The 21,345-nt window shown below is 35.4% G+C and overlaps 1 protein-coding gene across 3 annotated transcripts in view; it reads right to left on the bottom strand.

Moving 5' to 3' along the window:
* The window catches only part of LOC106464749, a 54,333-nt gene that overhangs the window by 31,178 nt on the left and 1,810 nt on the right, over nucleotides 1-21,345 (bottom strand). Inside the window, exons 1-3 of one of the 3 annotated variants that reach the window (XM_022392542.1) lie at nucleotides 17,848-18,055; nucleotides 3,857-3,936; nucleotides 1,350-1,494 (exon numbers count right to left, since the gene is read on the bottom strand). In XM_022392542.1, coding sequence (XP_022248250.1) covers nucleotides 1,350-1,486 — 137 coding nt within the window. In that variant the 5' untranslated portion in view covers nucleotides 1,487-1,494; nucleotides 3,857-3,936; nucleotides 17,848-18,055. Of the gene's footprint in view, nucleotides 1-1,349; nucleotides 1,495-3,856; nucleotides 3,937-17,847; nucleotides 18,056-21,345 lie in introns of those variants that run through there. The other 2 variants (XM_022392540.1, XM_022392541.1) reach the window with 2 other exon arrangements.

Genomic DNA, 21,345 nt, shown 5'->3' with positions numbered 1-21,345 from the left:
TGGGTGCTATTACCACAGGCAATCTCCATTATGACTTTTGGATAACGACTGAAAAGAGCGAAGGATTTTTTGTTTTTAAATAATTTTGAATTTATATATATATATATAATGCAGAATTTTTTGTCTTGGACAAGCTAGCTTTAAAAGTTCAATAGCAAGTTTTGGTGTTAGTGGAAAACCAAGATATTTCGGTGAATCCAATGCATAGTACAGTTAGAATTGTAAGCAAAATAAAGATGACAGAAGACTATTTGATATACATGAGATTATCCCTCTTGTTATCAAAAAATAGTCAACCCAACTAAATAAAACCTCTTGTCCACATCAAACCATCAGGCAAACAACTCAGTAAAGTTATAAATGTTACAGAGGCATAATTCTGATGTAAAACAAATCAAAGCTTATCATACTTATTTAGCCCCTAACACTTTAAGTTCCAAGTTCCCATCAACTAATCAGATCTCACACAGCAGTGTATCTAAACTCAATTCCTAGTCATGTCTAGTTCTCTTTCACTCCAAAGAAATCAAGTCTTTTAAACCACTCTTCACCACTTCAATTTTTCAAATTATAAATGCCATTCTAATAGTTTTATCTCTGTACTCCTTCCAGCAATACCTCCAAAAGTAGAGAAATGAAACAACACACACACACAGAGAGCTTAATGAAGCTTTTATCAAAGCCTTATACAAGAAAAAATATATAATAAAATGTAATTTTTAATATTTATTTTCTTCATAGATGTATATTATACCTTACTTTCTAATCACAATGTAAATCTTGAAAGAATCTGCAAAAGAAAAAAATATATTGTGGAATAATTTTATTTTTGCTGGCCGATTCCCATATTTAAACAATATAATTTATATTTATTTTAACTAGACAAATTAAAATAATGATATAAAATTCTGTACAGGAGTTTTGAAGAATTTTTTCCCCATAATTACTTGACTGTCCATGGGAATTTTTAAATTAATTTTTAAGTAATAACGTTAATAGTTGTGACTTAAACATTAGAAATACCAAGTACATCTAGACCCAGATGACTTCTATGGTAGATTCAGGTACTTCATAGATGTAGTACCTTGTAGAAAAGTCATCTTACTCAGTGATGAGATAGACATTCATACACATAAACTATACATATAAATTTGAAGCACTTTTTGGATAGGATCGTAGAAACAGTTCAGGTGACACTTTTGCTGCTGTCACCTTGCTTGTTTTAATGAATTTGTTTCCTTCATTAAAACAAATAGTACCCATATGAGTGTTAAATAAACATACTTACACTTTGAAAACATTAATACTGATACTTGTTCAGAGAATTGTATGTTTACAAGTGTTCTTACCCAAAGTTCATTTTATGAGTAGTAAATCCAAGATATGAATCAAGAACTAAGCTAGTCACCAAGTCATCATTCACGCACAGTTCTTTAGCAGTCATCCGTGTAGAAGGCATTGTTTTAGCAAAACCTTTGACAACCATAATTATTTCTGTAAAAAGAAAAAATTATGTAAAATATTCAAGAATCTTTAATACAATATTGTATGCAAATTAATTTTTGAAACTAAACACCAATTTCATCTGAAAAAAACAAACAAAAAAAACTTCAAACTTTTATGTCTGTGAAAAAAGTACAAAAATGAAATAACCTGTAAATTTTGAAAATAAATAGAAATGTATAAACAAATCCCGACAAAGTTCTGAATGACCAAATCAATGGCTCCTCTCCACTTCTCACCCCACTTACCTCAGGGAGAATGTCAAGGATACTTATAGTTCGAAATGGTGTATTTAAGTGTATTACACTCATAAAAAGAAACCTATCATTCTATAGGTATTTGAAGAACTTGTAGCATTCTGCCACAATTCAATACTTATAGTTCTTTGATTTAGACATATATATGCTTTTTTACAAGCTAATTCAGTTTGTACTTGATAACGCCCTTACTAGCAAAACCATAGTAATAAAATGTGGAAAATTTGTGAAACATACAATTTTCTTTGTTTTCCTCAATTCTATAATTAAACTTTAAGTAAATAAGTAATTCCTGAACAGTGTATAAAATACATACGACTATTAAAAATCAAGAATGGTCTACATTCACATTTAGAGCTGGATGATTAACTCAATTACTTATGAGCAGAGCTGAAATTTTCAACTAAAAAGTGCCAATGCTCACATGTACATAAAATAAAGGATTTTACTCTTATGTACAATTTATAATATAAATTTGTAAACAAAATAATAATAATAAAACACATACAACCACGGTTTGGATGGGTTTATAGAAGCAAATATATTACAACAACTTATTATTACTGATCAATTATACAAATCATACAGCCACAAAAAGGCCACTCAATTGGTTTAATAATGATTGACTCTGAAGCTGCTAAATAATACCTCCTTAAGAACTAATGTCATTAGATCATTTACTGGCTCAGTTGAACAGTATTTAATAATTATTTAGCTTCCATGAGTCATGGCATGTCTGCTTTCTGACATTATGATGGAAGATATGGGTTGTACAAAAAGCCGATCAAGTAAGTCCTGGTATTAAGTACCAGCATTAAAATAGTCCCAGTACTGAGTACTGGCAGAGTTTCATCCCCTGCCTAGCAGTACTGATTACATTGATTAGTGTTACATTAAATAACGGGTTAATCACAACTGCAATTATGTTGATTAATTTTCTTGAAAAGAATCAACTAGTAAGTAAGTCCTGGTATTAAGTACCAGCATTAAAATAGTCCCAGTACTGAGTACTGGCAGAGTTTCATCCCCTGCCTAGCAGTACTGATTACATTGATTAGTGTTACATTAAATAACGGGTTAATCCCAACTGCAATTATGTTGATTAATTTTCTTGAAAAGAATCAACTAGTCAAAATCAGTGTTTTTGATTATTCCAAATAACCAAAATATTGCTTTATGATTTCTCATTTTTACTTTTGATTAATTCATTGTTGTTCAGCTTAATCTGTTTGAGTCAAGATTCACCAAAATAATCCACTAATCAAAATTAGTGTTTCTGATTATTCCAACTGTCCAAGTCTCATGTGAAAATAAAATAACCAATTAGTTGAACGTAATTGATTTATGAGTCTGCAATTAATCAATTATCAAATTCCACTAACTGTCCAGAGTTATACTTACATAAAAGACAATAATTATGAGCAGTTTTCACCAGAAGATAATTCCTTTCTTTTGTTTAACAGTGAATTAATTTAACTTCTAAAATATTTTTTAATTCATACATTACAAGCATATTGACAGATCGTAATCCTTCTAGCCATAAAAACTTGAAAGGGAAACTACTTTTATCTAAGATAAAACCTATATCTAGTGTTTCAAGTTTTGTTACATTGTTTGATGTGAAACTCATGTTCTTTATGAAAGGGAAAAAAATCTGACTTTTAAAACCTATCTAAAACATTTTGTTGAAGGGTATCACTATTTGTAATGCATGAGCTGGTTTTGTAGAAAGAACTGCCATTGCATGAATCACATGAAAAAAAAAGTACTCTATAAAAACGTTAGGTATGACGCATGCTTAAATTCTTCCCAAAGTTTACATTTAAGAGATTTTACCATTGACTACTTATTCACTGTTTTGTTTGTTTGTTCTTAAGCACAGAGCTACTTAATGGGCTATTTATGCTGTGCTCACTGCAGGTATTGAAACCTAATTTTTAGCATGAAAAGCCCACAGACTTGCAGCTGAGCCATAAGGGGGCTTATTCATTGTTAAGATGTGATCCAGCAACTGGGTTAATAATCTATCTGAAAGGAAATGAGTTAAAGTTATGAATTATAATACATAAATGAAATAGAAATATTGATAGAATTACCTCTTTGGCTTTGAAAAATGAAGTCATCCTACAGAATGTCTCCACATTATTTTGGGTTTGAGGTGATACAGATTTTCATTCTAATAAAAAAAAACATTTTATGCTTCAAAGATGTCATCTTAGAAGACTTACAGAGAACTCTTAAAAATAACTTCCACTTTAAAAACATTCTTCAACATTTTATCCTAGTTTTATGTACAGTAATCCCTTAATAATTCGGCATCCCTGAAAAATATTCAGGCTTTTTAACTATGCGAGAAGACTCCTTACAAATTCTCCCAAGCAACTGGAGGCAGTTGAGTGATTGCCTGATTTGAAACAGCACTATGTAACTTTGAGAGATAGCAGGGCAGATGTCACCAAGCATCAGCACAGCAATTACAAACAGGGTAATATATCCAATTTTTTTTAAACACCTGTCAAAAAAACAAACAAAAACCCAGATGAAATCTTCCTTCCACCAGTAGTGAAGTCTCCATAGGTCTGCCTGCTGCATCTGGATACTTCCTCAGACACCAATTATAGCAGTGCAAGCTTCCTTTGCATTATCCCAGAACTCCCATGACAGTTGATGCCTTCAGTGAATAATTTATTTTATTTAATTAAATAAATTAATCTTTAATTTTTAAGTGAATGATTTATTGTTTAAGTGACCATTCAAAATGTGTTTAATTTTTAATTGATAAAGTAGTGTTTAAGTAGTATACAGTATTTACCAAAGTGCGTTAAGTCCTCCTACAATCACCTCTGTCACCTACCACATGACACCACAAGCTTGAATCATCATCTTTCTTGTCATGCAGTGCTGTTAAGTGTTAATTTTTAATGTTTTCTTAATTTAATTTATTTTCAAACAACAGTAGTGTATAGTAGTTTATTTGGGCCAAAAAGAGTTGATTTGGGGTTGAGAGGAAGTTACCTTAATAACTCTGAATTTCTGATAACTCGACATGGCTTTAGTCCCATATGTTCCAAGTTATCGAGGGTTTACCATATTAACAGAGGACTTTACACATTAAAAAGTTAAAGGGCTATGGTCATTAATATATTTATAAGTTAGTTAACTGTTAATTCTTTACTTACAGCACCATGTAACAGTGATAACTTTGGATAGACTTATTAGTGAACTTTTGGTGGTGTTAGTCTATCCTTCCAACCAAATGGAAGATGCTTATAGGAATTTACATTAGTTTTTTTTTCTTTTCAATTTAGCATGTCCCACACCCTGTAAGTGATGTCTCTATTTATCACTGACACACTGGAAGAGTAGAGGATGGGTGTAAAGTGTGGGAGGAGGTAAAATATCTATCAGAAATACATTTTCAGTGTAGGAAAATGTTAACTTCTGATATGATACCTCCATACACATAATAGCTAGAATCCCATATTGCAAAGGTAGAGGGACTGGTGCAAAAATTAATTAGATGAGTAGCTTTGGAAGGTGCCTGAAGAAAACCCATGGAGTGAAATATCCTAATATATAGGGTCACATGTATGGGAGACTGCAGCCCATCAGTACCAGGTATACTCTTCCCCCTTGTAAAGATAACATGTTGTTACATTGGGTGGAAAAGATGCTAGTGAAATCAGTAATAGGACATGCCAGATGGTGTAGTGGCTAGGGCATATCAGACCATATTCGGTAGGTCAACTCCAGTCCAAAACCAGGCAGCATTAGGAATTTGTTTTACAGTCTGTTGTAGGAGGAGGGTTTCAGGATGCAGAAGGGAAAAAAAACAACTTACATTCTAACAACCCAGGCAGGGCACATATTTGCAGACCCAGTACACAACCAACACCAAGTAATAGTAGGAAGGGGAAATGCAAACATGGTGGTCAACTCCAGTCCAAAACTAGGTGCCATCGGGAATTTTCCTTACCATCCGCAGCACGAGGAGGGCCCATATCAACCAGATGTGTGAGGATTTATGTTGGCTAGTCCTATGTTAGTCCACCAGACTGCCCGACAACCAGACAGCAGTAGGAGGGAGGAAGCCAGCTGGAGGGGTGAACTGCATGTGGTGGATTCATCCAGTCCAAAACCAGGTGCCATCAGGAATTTGTCTTCTAACTCATGATTGGAGGAGAATACTCCCCATTTACACTGACAGAACACTACTGCGTTACTCTAAACTGAGTGGAAGTGGTCATACTCAGCAGAAAGCTACCATGGTCCACCATCCCAGCTGCTAAGAACTGGTAAGTGGCAAGGACTCCCGCATTCCACTGGAAGAGGGGGGAACAATGCAGTGGGGAGTCCACAGGAACACAACACTAAGGTGACCATGAAAACCCTATTTTGAAAAGCAGGCATGGGTGTTTTGGTAAGGGTGTTATTTATGAAACAAGATTTCATGAGGAACCCTCTAGCAGTCTAGTGAAACACTTCATCTCATCAGTAAATATTATAACCCTGCATACCTGAACAGGCAAAACTTGCCACTGAGTGGGATCCAGAGATGGATGATGGAAGTGAAGAGCCAGAGAGAGAGTAAGGAATCAGATTTGGTGAGGAGACTTGAAAGAGTCAATGTGAGTCTACATCCAATGAAGCATAGGCTAAATGGATGAGGTGCTGTAGCTATCCCTTGAGAGCAATAGGAGAAATCTCTCAGGGAGATGAGGAATTCCAAAGAATAAATAGATGGGAACATGAACCATGAACAGATGCAGAGCAGGTCAAAGAACAATTAACCGCATGGATGGGACAGGGAAAATGATTTGGAGCAGAATGAGAATAATATTTAGAAAAGGAAGGAAAAAATATGGGAAGCACATACACATCATATCTCCTATGGCCACAAGCAGAAAGTAAGAATTAGGACCTAAGTAAAACATGGTACAAGGAACAAGAGCCTAAAGAGTCAAAGAGAAGAAGGGTAAGGGCATTGAGAATAGTATTCAGGCCCAAATGAGAAAGGACTGCAAGATGAGGAGGACGAAGGTGGCAAACTGAACAGAAAAACATCAAAAAGACAAGAGAGAAGAATACATGACGATAATAGGAAAACCCAAAAGTATTAGGTAGAGCTACCTAGTAACCAGCCATGATTGAAAGCAATAAGCCTTGTTTGAACAACCAATAAAAAAACTTGGGAAAAATGGTGGATAGAAGGAAGGTAATGGATGAAAACACGAAACAAAAATCAACTATAGAATGTGCACCCTTGTCATGGATAGACAAGGAAGGAGGAAGAATGAACCAAACAAGAAAAAAGGAAGGCTTCACATAAAGAGAGCCTGGAATATCTCACAAGGGACCAGAGAAAATCCACATTTTAAGTAAGAGTGATGACACTGCTGGATGGGAGAAGGAGGAGTGAGTTTGAAGGAGTAGGGAGAGTGAAAGAGATTGAGGAAGAAAGGACTGGAGAAGGTGCAATAGAGGAAACCATGGCTGAGCTGGCCAGTAAGAAGTTATCAGGAGGACTCAACATGGAGTGTCCAGAATGAGGGAAAAAAGAAGGGAAAAGACGAGTAGGAGGGAAGACATGGAGGAAAGAGTTGGACCAGTCCTGACAGGATATGCCCCCAGTTAAAGCTGAAGGATGAGCAACAGGAGACCAGAAACAGAGAAGTAGGGTGTTGGGAAGAGTGGTAAAACATCATGAAGAAGAATGTCAGAGAAGAGGAGAGCAACTTCAACTCTGGAGGAACAAGTAATAGGTAATATCTTGGTATGCCTCGAGTGATGATCCATGACAAGACTCAGGGAACCAAGAATATAATAAGCTTTTAGACGTACTTGTATAGAATAGGCTCAGAAAAGGAGAATGATAGTGTGGAAACACGAAGAGAGAAATAGAGTCCCCCTGGTGATTGATAAAGGAGGCAACTGCAGAGTTTAGTGTATGTATCATCAAGACATGTCTACGAATCATCCTAAAAAAATTTGATGTACCACCAAAAGTTCTAAGAGATGGATTTGAAAGGACAATATGTTGTGGTACCAATTACCCAAACTCACATTAGAGTCATTACATACTCCCGTTCTAAACAAGATTACATCTGAAGGATACCTGGATGAGAGGAAGAGGAATACTCACTATGAAAGTAGTTTGATCAAGTCTTTGAGTAAAGAAGGAGGAAGCAGAATTGTTGAGGACAAGGTATCCCAAACAAGGAACAAGAGAATGTGCAATCCATTGTAGACATCACAAATGATCATGACCCAAGGGGATATTGGATTCCATGGAACCTCATGTCCTTAAAAGAGAGAGAACAACCCACACAAAGAGGGAAGGAGAAGATATAGCTTGGGAAACCTATCAATCCATGTCCCTCAAAAGAAGGGTAGAAGGCTGGGTCATGCAGACATACGAATGAAAAAACACCCAAATGAATAAGAAATGAAATGGGTGTGAGATAGGAGTCCTCCACGATGAACCAACCACCCAACCTAGATGTGCCACCTCCCAGAGGAGGATGAGAAGAGGGTGAGTGTAGAAGGCTTGTTGGGATACAGCCAAATGAGAAAAGAAGCATCCTAGATGTCCACTTTAGTTATCTCAAGACCTGGGGTGAAATACCAGCATGGTGAGAAATTCCCTGTGTGAAAGCAGGGATGAAGAGAAACTTACTAAGACATGAAAGATGAAAAAATTTGAAGAAAATCTGGAAAAAGGATGATAAACCCATCCAATAACAATTATAGCTATTAGGGCCAACACTACCATGGATCAATGTTGGCAAGAAACTAAATCCCTAGGAGGATGTAAAATATGGGAACAAGAGACATTGTAGGAGGAGAGGAAAAGATGAAGGGGAAGGCTATCTGAGAGAAATCCCAATACTCAAAACTTGGCCTTACACAGAGGGCAAAGGTACATAAATCAAATGAAACAGGTACTACTGATCCTGAGCCTATAGTAGAGTCACCACGAAGACTGAAAGCACCAAAGTGTATGACCAGTGGAAGGTTGGTTGGGAAGAAGAATGGGAAGTGGAGGCAGAGAAAGAGGGAAAGAAGGAGCACGGGAGACCCCAACATATAACGTCAGAGATACAAGAATACTAGTAAAATCATTCAGACAGATGAAAGGACCCAGAAGAAGGCATATGAGATATAAAGGAGGGAAAAGCAATTTAGAACAAGAGCATCATGCCCCAACAACTCTAGCAAAAAATCAACTAAATACGATGTGAAAATGTTGAGGAAAATAAACATGCCACTGTAGAAAAATAAGTGAATAAGTAGCTGTCTAAAACCCCACAGGGGAACGTTGGATTACTAAGGAAAAAAGATTAAAGAAAAAACAATAACAGAAAAGGGTAGGAAAACAGGGGACTAAGAAAGATGAACAAAAGATAGAGGATCTGACCCCCAAGTCTGAAGAAAATATTCTTTAGGAGTCAAAGAAAATCAATACAGCACAAAGTCATGCCTATTCATATGAGATAACAATGGAAGGAGTACAAGGTAAGTATGACCCAAAGAAGTGGTAACAATAATTAAATATGTAAAAAACATACCTGAAATCACAAAAAAGGTTGAGATGGAATCAAGAAAATATGAGTATCTGATGAGATAAAGATAGGTTGCGAAAAGAACTGGCAAAATCTCTTCTGTCACAAACAAGAAACTTTGGCAGAGATATGTTAGGGACAAAAGAAGGCTCAAGCCACACAAAAGACTCCACCACCCACTGCAAAAAAGCCATCACCTCTCCCAACAGACAAAGACAAATCCAACACCAATACAGTTGGTAGGCTAGCATGAACAAAGTTTTGTTGTATCACTCCAGACAAAGTGGAAGTTACTGACATTTGTGAAACAATGTCTTTGTAGATACTTCCACTGAAAAACACCTATATCTGAAAAGTTCATGAATGAAAACAATAAACACTGTTATACATGAATGCAAATTGTGAAGTGATGATTGTGCTCTATGGTATAGAGGGAGTCAGCTTTGCTAAGGAACCAACTAAACATTTTAAATTTGGCTGCAGCAGCTGCTGTATGATAACCATTAGCTTCTGATATGATACCTTATCTCTTCTCACATAATAACTTTCCTTGATTTTGCTGGCCTCTATATGCACAATTTTTGCTTGCCATTAGCCTTGAGGCTCACACCTAATGTACATGTTTACACATGGTATTGCTGCATTGTAGCATGCAAATGAGCATGCAACAACCCTCCACCAATATGTGTGATACACCCTTCCAAGGAAGGTTATGTTCACATTTCAATGGTATCATTAGTGGACCATGCTTCACTGAAATGATAGGTGTACTTTAAAAACTCCAAAGGGATGACAGTATGGTTGAAAACAGCATGGCAATAATGTGACTTACTCATACATTATCGCCTTGCCAAGTAATATGTAAACATGGATGGATTGTTTCACTGTACACTGAAACTCTGACAGTTGACTGAATTTCCTGGTCCTGGACACCATGTGATAGTTGAGACCATTTCTGTCATAGCAATGGCAAGCTATACAGTCGAAGATTCCACTAGTGGATAGATGTGATGCATAATTAACACTTCTGGAACTTTGGAAAGAGTAAATGAAGGAACAAGAACTAGCATGGCCTTTGCTTGCTACAGACTGAGAATGTAGTATGGATGCACTTAATCTATAGCACTTGTACAAGAACTTGTAGGTGCAGGAAGGTGCGCTGTACCATTGTTATTAACCACTAAGTAGTTGTTCTTAGTCTGTGTTATAGCTAGTGGTTCCAAGCCAAGAGCTTTGAGGGAGGGAGGGCAACTCAAACCTGTGCTAATATTCAATGGCAGTTCTTCTGGCCACATTTGAGTTAAAATGTGCAGCACTGGTGTACCACCCACAGAGAAGGTTAGCTTAAACTCCAGTGAAAAATTGTTGGTTATCCTCTACAGAGAATAGTCCTAGATATTGCTGGTTCACTCCTAAACAGAATGAGGTTACCTATATATAGTTGTGGTCACCAACTACTTCATAACTCAGCCCAGTCTTATTCAATAATCCATACCTCCACAGAGCAAATGGCTATTGCACTGATGGAGCACTGGATAGCCTGGTTCAGAGCACATGAAGATATCCACATAGATCAGGGAACTAACTTTAACAGCCAACTGTTCTCTGAGTTATGTAAAGTGTTCGGTGTGGTGAATAAATGCACTTCATTTTATCTCCCTCAGTCTGATGGTTTATGGGAATGAGTAATACGTACTGTCAAGCTTATGCTTGCAAAGTTTGTTAATCCCAACTGGAATTAACACATACCCCACATCATGATGGCATACCTCACAAATGAAATATGATCATGTTTGCCAAAAAAGTCTTGCTCTCTGTAAACATGATGTACACACCTCCAACAGGAGCATTTCACAACATCCACACGAGTAAGTGGAGTGTTTAAGGCTTGCATTAGTTAATGAACACAATTGACAGAAGACATATTACAATAAAAAAGTGAAAGGGTCTAGTGATCCTTGATGTCTGAGCTATTGTAAACATCACTCACCTAATCAAGCTGAGTGGCAAGAGCTTTACAGAGGATTTTGGTAGGTTTCTCTTGGTACACCTGAATAGCATACAACTTTTTCACATGCTGTTTCTGCTGATGTATATTGTAGTAACAGCATAAATATTAATCCCAATAATAATTTTAGCTGAAGTTTCTTATTTTACCTGAATTCTGTCAGTGATTATATATTTCATGATACCTGAAATAAAATGGGTTGAATTTGATTGTTGATACCAACTTACTAATCTGTAGCTACCAAGTAGTAGCTTCAGAAAGTAACCTAAGAATATTAATGATGTACTTTGTGTGGAATATAGAGGCAGTCTGTTGTAAGCTATTAGTGTATGTGACAACATGTAATGAAGACATACGTATATGACAGTATATGTATATAAGTAAATATATGCATGTGGTCCCATGTGTGTATAAACATTACATGAAGTCATTCATGAGTGTTGAATAACATAATTGGATCAATTACACAAAATACACAACTATTAAGCCCCATATGAATGGAAATAAAGAATTTTATTTGGATGTTAAGACTTAATGATATGAGGTTAACTGTGATTACTAGCCTGTAGAGTATTATTTGAAGATACAGTGCCTCTATTATTTTCTCTAATTAAATACTAGTGAGAAAATGTTTGAATTTTCACATTGAAATATTCAAAAGATAATACATTTTTCATGAAACAATAAAAGTAATGAAGAGACTCACACTCATCTAACTGACAAGTTTTATATGTTATTTTTTGTATTGAAATACTCATGAGTGGGTGAAATTATCAGTAGTATAAGAAATTCAAGGTCAACAATATAGATACCATAACAAGCATAAACTTGGTATACCTAGTGTTTTATTTGGTTTTAATACAATATTTTTAGTCATGCAGATGGAAATTTTTAGTAAAGCACAGTTTTATATATATTTTATTAAGATAATTTCAGTACAAGGTGCAGTATAAAATGGAGGCTGTGAGTGTATTAGAGGGAGGCAAAAAGTAACACCTCAGTGGTAAAATTTTTGTACAATTGCATTTAGCTAATACTAAACATGTATCTGGAAGAAAATCACACAGCACAAATGATGAAAGTCTTGGTTAATTCTAAAAGTTAAAAGTACAGGTTTGTGTGTGTGTTAATCGTCTGCTTTTATACATAGGAACCAGTTCTGCAGTCTCAACCAACCTCCTTCCTTATCCACTCAATACAAATGCTCTATACATAACATCCACTAGGTAGTGAAGGGAATGTACCTAGGTCAAATGTTGTGTTGGCTGTTGTTACAGGAATGGTAATAAATGGCAGAAAGGCTGATAGGTATTGGAAAGGAGGAGCCTCAATTCAGCCAGTGGATCAAGAAGTTCACAGGTGATAGGGATATATAAATATATTCTATGAGGTGTTAGATAGTGAAGATACACAACCCCCATAGAAATGTCCCTTGACTAAGATAATCCCTGTATTACTCTGTCTGAAGGTAGTTTTTAGATGGGAGTAATGGTTGTAATTGTGAATTTATGACCCTTTTTCAATCTACACACCTAGTCAAATTAGTGATTAACTGTAATTAATCCAACTCTACATTATTAATCTGGAATTTTTAACACAGAATTCTTGACTACTTTGGCTATCACATTCTTCAACTAGCCAGTGACTTTTCATTCTATTGTATGCAGATACCACCATTTTCATTAAATTGCCATGGAAGGAGGAAGTTGCAACAACCAACTTTATGCTCAGGATTTTATGTTTAATGAGGATCTGGACTTCCCTGCCAACTCAAAAACATCTGGAATAAGTCTCAACTTCCTCCCAGTGGAACCCATGGGTGAAGATGCACTGCTGGTCTATATGTTGAATGCTTAAGATCTCAACGAGTTGGTTGTTGGTTTATTTTAAAGTCCCCCATGGGCCAGACAGCCCAGTCAGAAGGATTTCCACTCTTAGAGCTTCAGCTGCCATTGGACAGAGCACCAGGAAACACCCTGGAGAAGTTGAATCCAACTTTCAACAGTGGTTGAATTGAGAAAGCTAGAGCAAGAGCTACCAACTGACACAACACTGGCAGACAAGAAGGAATCATTGCAGTTATCTTAATTGAGGGTGTTTAAAACTAGGACCACTACATTCCAAAGTCAAAGACCTTCTGTGGATTAAGGTCACTTTAATGGACAACTGAATGATATCTGTGAAAGCTTAATTGGCACAACCACAAATTATGGCAGTGATTACAGTGACCAACACCACCAGGGATCACCACCTATCCCGACAACAATGTCAATGACAATGAGGACTTTGAAAGTGAATTAGATACTTCATCCTCGACAACCTTGCCATAGTAGTAAATTATCTAAGTCAGCAAAGCCACCAAAGTAACACTCTACTGCTATTAAGTTAAGCTAATAGAAGTTTAGGATGTATTTATAAACACACAGATGGCAAGTCAAAAAGAGATAAATTCTTTGTATATACAATGTATATAAATCACTAGTTAGGCCTTACTTGGAATGATATGCACAGTTTTGGTCCTCTTTCTTAGAGTTCAGAGGAGGGGCTACCGCATGTAGGATGATTTCAGGTATTAATTAATATTAACTTCTGATCAGAGCAAGCTACATACTTAGAACAAAACTAAAAATCAACCTGGTAATGGGTATGGCTAATTAAATACACTTATTTTTGTACTGATAAAGATTAGAATGTATTGTTTCATCAGTTGGACACCCTCCTGTTAATGAACACTTATTTCATAAAGATAGATTAAGAACTTATTTTCTCTTGAGAAAAAAAGGGTGAGGTGATCTTACTGAAGTTTCCAAGATTAAGTGCAGGATCAATGAGATAAAGGCCTAAGATTTATTTTTGTTATATTCTGAAGGAAATAGGATGAGAGGAAATAAATTTAAAATTTGAAAATAATGACAGTTAACCCAGTATATTTTTCTACCAGTATGATTGACTTAAAAGGAGTTGTGATTGGCAATAATTTAAGAGAGGAATCAATGATTTCATAAAAAGTATAAAGTGGGTTTAAATCTTTACTTTTCTTTAGTGTGGATGTGTAACAGCAGCCTTAGAATACCAAATGGTACCTTGTTGATTTACATTTTCTGGATAATGGAAAGTGTATAGCTTTGGTGTACTTGGATTTTTAAAAATCTTTTGATAAGGTGCTACACAGATACTAAGAAAATTATATCAAAGGGGATTAAAGAAACACCAGTTAATTGGATTATATGGTGGATGGGTGAGAGAAGGCAAACGTTATTAATGGAGTCTTGTCAAACTAGTGATATGCCTCACAGGTTAGTATATGGAGCTTGCTCTCTCTTATCTATATTTATGCATTGATTGGGGTATAATTAGTAAATAAGTAAAGTTTACTGATGACATAAAACTGTTTCTAACTGTATTGAGGATGTTAGGACATTACAGAATGACTTAGATCAATTGATAAATTAGACAAACAGTTTGCAATTAGCCTTTACTTAGAGTAAATGCAAGTTAATAGATTTAGGTCCCAAGTTTAATATACTCTACATAAGAATACACTCAATAATGTGACTTAATAAAAGGATTTTAACAAAGTAGTAGATAAGTCACTCAAATCAAGGCAGCATTCTGTTGCTATTAGTAAAGCTGACAGAATTTTAACAGAGTAGTAGATAAGTCACTGAAATCATCAAGGCAACATTCTGTTGCTATTAGTAAAGCTAATAGGATTTTACAAATTATTTCTAGACATGATAATTATAAGTCAAAAGAAGTTATTATCTCTTTACACAAATCATCAGTTAGGCCTAAGTTGGAGATTGTGTGCGCTTATGGTCTCCTTATCTAAGAAAGGATATTGACTAACTCGAGATGGTTCAGAAAAGGGCTATTACTAATTCTGGAGATGGAAGGGTTTCTTATGAGGATAAATTACGAAGTCATAACATATTTTCTGTTTAGTAAAATAGGGTAAAAGGTGTTTGTACTGTAGCTCATAAGATTATTCAGGGAGATTGAGTCTCAATTTCTTTCTGTATCCTGCAGACAACAGGGTGAAAAAACAAAAGCTTATGATTTGGAAAAGTCAAACTCCAGTTAAAACCGTTTTATTTTTCTAACAAAGGATTGGCTTATGACTGAATTTAGATACATAGTAGTACAAGTTGTCATCTTAAAGGCAATAGAGGGATTTCAACTGCTAATGAATTTGACTTTTGGTTTGAGTTTCTTGATAGCTAAATTTTTTTAATTCTTACAATTTGTTCATTGTTTAAAACACATATCATAATGATATCATTTACTTTTACAGTCCCATCACATTCTTCGACTAGATATTTGTATGCCCCCCCAGTAGCACAGCGGTATGTCTGCGGACTTAAAACGCTAGAAACCGGGTTTCGATACCCGTGGTGGGCAGAGCACAGATAGCCCAGTGTATAGCTTTGTGCATAACTACAAACAAACAAGATATTTGTAGAGGTTTGACAGAACTAGGAACTTGGTTTTAAATTCTCTTTTATACATTTCTCAAAATGATGCATGGTTGATCACATGTAATCTCATTCACTTTGAGAACAAATATACTGGTGGACAACATAAGAGCATTGAAATTCAGTAATTCTGTCCTTCATCTTGAAAATGGTCTCTATTCTCACCACTGATTTCAAAACTACATCCTGAAAGTGTGGTTAGCTTGATTTAAAGATATTTTTGATTTTATTATTCAAAACATAATTTACCACAGGTGAAAGACTGTTTTGGAATCAGAGTTTAGGAACATCATAACTAACTTTATAAGGAGTGCACACACTATTTAAAAACATTTTAAAATGTTGTCAAGTAAGTAATAAATGGAAATCATTTTTTAAAAACACATTTTTCACACTTTCTATTTGTTTACAAAAATAATAATAAACATTGGCAATATAAAAAGCTCTATAAAAGAAATCTTTAATACTATTTAAGAGGAGAATAGATGGTTTCATGAAAAAACAAAGGATGAACTTAAATCTTTACTTTTCCTCAGAAATGGGTGTACAAGGAAAGCTGTGATAAACCAGATGGTTTCCTGTTGTCCATAATGTTGTGTTAATAATTTTATTTGTTTAATATCAGTTAATGAGGTTAATTTACTTAAAAATATACCATTTCAAACACTATATACACATATACTGTACATTTTTTCTGCTATAAGACTCACACATGAGACGTATTTTGAATCACATGCTTAAACAACATTCCACACCTTCTATCCATTTTTTATCATACAATGAGAAATGTGTCTACATGTAATATGACTTAAGAACCTGCAATAAAGTCACAAGCTTATGTTTGGCCTGTATTACTAAAAATTATGCATTGCACAATATGAGATGAAATTAATAAATAATGAACAACATAAGTAGAGATGACAAGTGGCCATTCATAATCCAAATGACAATAGTTTCCAACTATTTCATTACTAGATGATCAGCTAATCTTTAAGGCAGTCATTAGATAAAACACACACAAAAACATTAAAAATGGTTTTTCTTATGATGCAAGTGTATATATAGTTTGTAGAAAGAAAAGTGGCTAGAATCTTGCTATGATGTGTTGGTTAACAATAATGAAATATGCTAATGTTTTATAGCATTGGTATTCAGGTCATTCTTTAGAGGACTGCCCTTTCACATTCTGTCCAATTGAATTTGCTTAAAACATAAGTTCTCTTTGCAATTTAAAGATATAAATTACAGCAATAAGGGTGAAAATGCATGTTTATTTTTTTGGATAGTTATGATTTAGATCTTGCACATCCTACAAGAAATGTGAATTTCACCTTACACAATAAACAAACACATTCTTAAATAAAATCTTATTATTTTATAACTTCTATAATGTTTGAAAAATTAAAATAACTTTACTTCTACAGCCTACTTGGAAAACAAATATTGCAAAACTAGCCTTGTACTGCAGACATATTAAATATTTTTCACAAGATGATGTAGATAATAATTTGATATTATTATTATTACAGTATTAATACTACAACGTTACTATACTATTAGTATTACTACTAAACTGCTCAACAAGTTTGGAATAGAAAAAATATATATCATAATATGCTTTTGATGTTTAATTTCATAGTTTAAACGTTTTCTGTTCCTAACTTTAGTTAAAGTTCTAAGCTGACTCAACAATTAGAATATTTATTTATATGTGTTAAAACTTATATTAAGTAAATTATTTCATATTATTTCACACACAAAAAATACCAAAACATTAACGACTGTGACAAATATATATTGCATAACTTGACGGTGTTGTTCCATCGCAAACAAAGCGTTAAAAGTTAAGAAACCAAAGAGCTTTGAACTTATCAATTTATGTCTGATCTGCCAAGCTAAAATTTAGAGAACACAAGATTCAAATACAAAATTATAATGACAATTTGGGGATGGGTAATGGAGGACATCAACCGACCAAGTTAAATTAAAAATTATATTTAAAAAGTCATCTTCAACTGAACGAAACCTAATTCAACACTTACCACAGCTTTAAAACTACTGTACAGTAGATAATAATTCACTCTGACGTTAGGCTTTCACTAACAATACCTTCGATAGGTAATAGTACAGTATGTTAGGCCTAACTCAAAACCGTTTATTTTTCAAAACTCGTCAGTCACGTCAATGGTCATACCAATACCTCAGTATGGCTTAGTAATATTTATTATTTGGTTCATTAAAACCGCTCATATGTAGATAATTAAATAGGATTTGAATTAGGCATTACACATATATATATATATTTCAAACATGTTTTCAAAATTTATTGCAAACCACAAAAGAACAGAGGTTTACATTTTTCATTGGAAGGATATAACGTATGATAAATATGCGATACTAGAGTGTACTGCATCAGTGAATTTTTCTAGAATTGATTTGTCGTAGTATCCTTTTATTATAGCCTGGTGGTTATGGCGCTCAACTTCCAATGCGGGTCGCGGGATCGAAACCCGTCACCAAACATATTCACCCTTCCAGCTGAGAGGGCGTTATAACGTAACACTTAATCCCACTATTCCTTAAGAAAAGAGTAATCCACGAGTTGGCAGTGGGTGGTGTTGACTAGTTGCCTTCAAAATTTGGGATGACTAGCACAGATAGCCCTTGAATAGCATTGTGCGAAATTCAACAATCAAACCCTATATCCTTTTAAAATTAAAACAGTAAGCTAATTCGCTATTATTACCTGAGATGTCTCCCACCAAATAAAATCTGATATAAGTTCTATTGCGGGTTTAAGTCCTTTGTTTTTCAACTTCTCAAAACGTTATTTTTTTAAATGATAAAAAAATTATATACTGTGTACCAGACAGCTCAAGAGCAAACAGATGGAGAGAATTGAGCACATTTCAGAGTCTCTTCAGTGTAATGTTTCATTTGCTTTCTTATTCTTCTGAAATAGATTTAATATTTCAATTTAGGTGTTTTATATTGTTTGGCATGATGTGATGGTTATTTGTAAACCTAGTAATTTTTAAGTGAGTGTCTAAAATTTGACGTAACATCTTGAATTTTCCAGAGACTTGTAGAAAAACATTGTAATAACACCAAAATACAAGACAATGGTTGATGATTAGGGAGATTGTCTGTTTCAAGACAGCAAGCAGGTTTTGGACCAATGTTCGCCAGCGTGTACCATCGCGAAAGCGTTTATTTTTATCATTGGCTCGAACTTTGGCTAAATGACTATAGCCAACATGGTGCTGACAATATTCCAACTTTTAATATTAATTATACTGTTGTAACGTGTTCTATCATTGGGACGATTGTTTTGGATTATTTTATAAAAATAATGCGAAATTCAGACCATGTAACAATAACAAATTTATTTATTTATTCAATGACGTATGCTACAGGCTATGCTTTATGGTATTGCATGGTAGGCATTAACTTCACAAATAGCTGTTAGGTATCTGCTTGTTTGTTAATTTGTATAAATTCTTTCCGAGAAACTTCAGTGATACAAGCCCTTTCTTAAATAAAACTAGTTTATTCTTTCTCGATACAACTTTGTAATACACAGAATTTCCACGGTCACTTTAAACTTAACAACCTTTACAACATACGCTATAATACACAGTGATTCACAAACTTTAGTTACGGTGCCTACTGTTCGCTTAACTCAATTATCTATCTCTTCAATCTATCTCTTCGATCTATTTGCATATCTATTAAATCTATGCCTTCACGCTGGTTTTTCTCGCCAGGCTTATATACTAAAAAAAGAGGGCGCCTGGCAAACACTCGGACATTCGCGAGGTTCTTCGATAAGTCATGATCCTTCTAGAAACTCCAGCGTGTATGCTCCCAACGTCGCGTGACTTCCGTTGTAGTAACACTGCCCCTTCCTTAGTATTGTTCGTCCCGAACAATAGCCACATACATTAAACTAATACATAATCAACAATAACTTAATTAAATGTACAGAATTTACAAACACAAAATTAAAATTCAACAAAGTATCTTAATTTTACGGGACGTATCTTCTTCCGAACTGGTCTCCGTCTCATTGGCTTTTGCTTCACGTCGGGTTCATCTGCTCCATCAGGAAATGTCCTATTATCGGTAACAGTCACATCAGTGGTAGTAACTTCATTAACGGCTTCACTGCTTCCTTTCTCAAACCGGGTAGAGTTTCTTCTGCGACAGTGGCTTTTTCAAGTGACACGTCTTCAGCAGCGTCATTTGTTCTGTTGTTCACTTTGTTCCAACTCAAATGTCCTGGACCATGATAACACTAAAGCCTGTTGGCATGCACCACCTTTGGCTTACCTCGCTGACCACATTTTATTCGGAAAGTCACGTCTGAGAGACGATCCACTATGTCATATGGGCCTTCCCATGGAGAAGACAACTTAGGAGACTTCTCTTTGATCTTCCTGGAATTATACAACCACACCTTGTCTCCTGGTACAAAGCTGACTTCAGTAGATCTGTTATCATAACATAGCTTCATGGAATCAGAAGACGTTTTTAACTTTGAATGCACTTGAGGATGAATATCATCCATCCTTTCAGATAACACTTTCACGGACTCTGGCACATTTTCAGGCAACTCTTCGTAAGGTGGACATCCTGTTATCAGATCCATTGGCAACCAAAGTTTCCGACCAAACATCAGCTTTGCTGGGGTGTATCCAGTGGCTTCATGCTCTGCTGTTCTATAGGTCATCAACAGTGAAGGGAGTAAGACATCCCAGTCATCTTGGCAGCTATTACAAAACTTTGACAATTCCTGTCCAATTGTACATTTCTACCATTCCATCAGACTGTGGGTGAAGTGGCGTTGTCCTGGTCTTTCGTATGCCAAACAACTTGCTGCCTTCATGGAACACAGCTGATTCAAAGTTACGGTCTTGATCCGAATGCAGTTCGTATGGCATACCAAACCTGAAGAGGAAATCACTAATAGCCGAAGCTACAGTTGTAACTTCCTGATTTGGTATTGCATATGCCTCAGGCAACTTGGTGAAATAATCCATCACCACACACATGTACTTGTTTCCAGCAAGAGTTTGGGGCAAAGGACCAGCAATGTAAATGGCTACTCTTTCCATTGGTGCACCAACTTGATATAACTTCATTGGAGCACGTCCCTTATGCTTGGGTCCCCTTTTAGCACAACATTTACTGCAGGTCCTGCACCATTCTTCCACATCTTGCCTCATACCTATCCAGTAAAATCTACTGCCATAAGTGACTCAATGTCTTCTTAACTCCGAGATGTCCTCCTGTTAAACTATCATGGGATTGACGCAGCACAACTTCTCGTAACATTCTCGGTATAACTGTTTGCCAAGTCGTCACTTTTCTATCTGCAGTTTCCCATATCCGGATAAGAATACCATCTTCAAGCTTCAACTGGTCCCATTGTGCCCAATAGTTCTTTGTCACAGGGCTTAAACTAGACACCTTCTCCCAAGCAAAGCGCAAAACACTTGCTTTTGAAAATCAATTATTGGCATCAAATCTTGGTCTTT

The sequence above is a fragment of the Limulus polyphemus genome, unplaced genomic scaffold (assembly GCF_000517525.1).
Source record: "Limulus polyphemus unplaced genomic scaffold, Limulus_polyphemus-2.1.2 Scaffold1733, whole genome shotgun sequence".
NCBI lineage: Eukaryota > Metazoa > Arthropoda > Merostomata > Xiphosura > Limulidae > Limulus > Limulus polyphemus.
The sequence above is the reverse complement of the archived record's forward strand: the minus strand, read 5'-3'. Positions and strand labels throughout refer to the sequence as shown.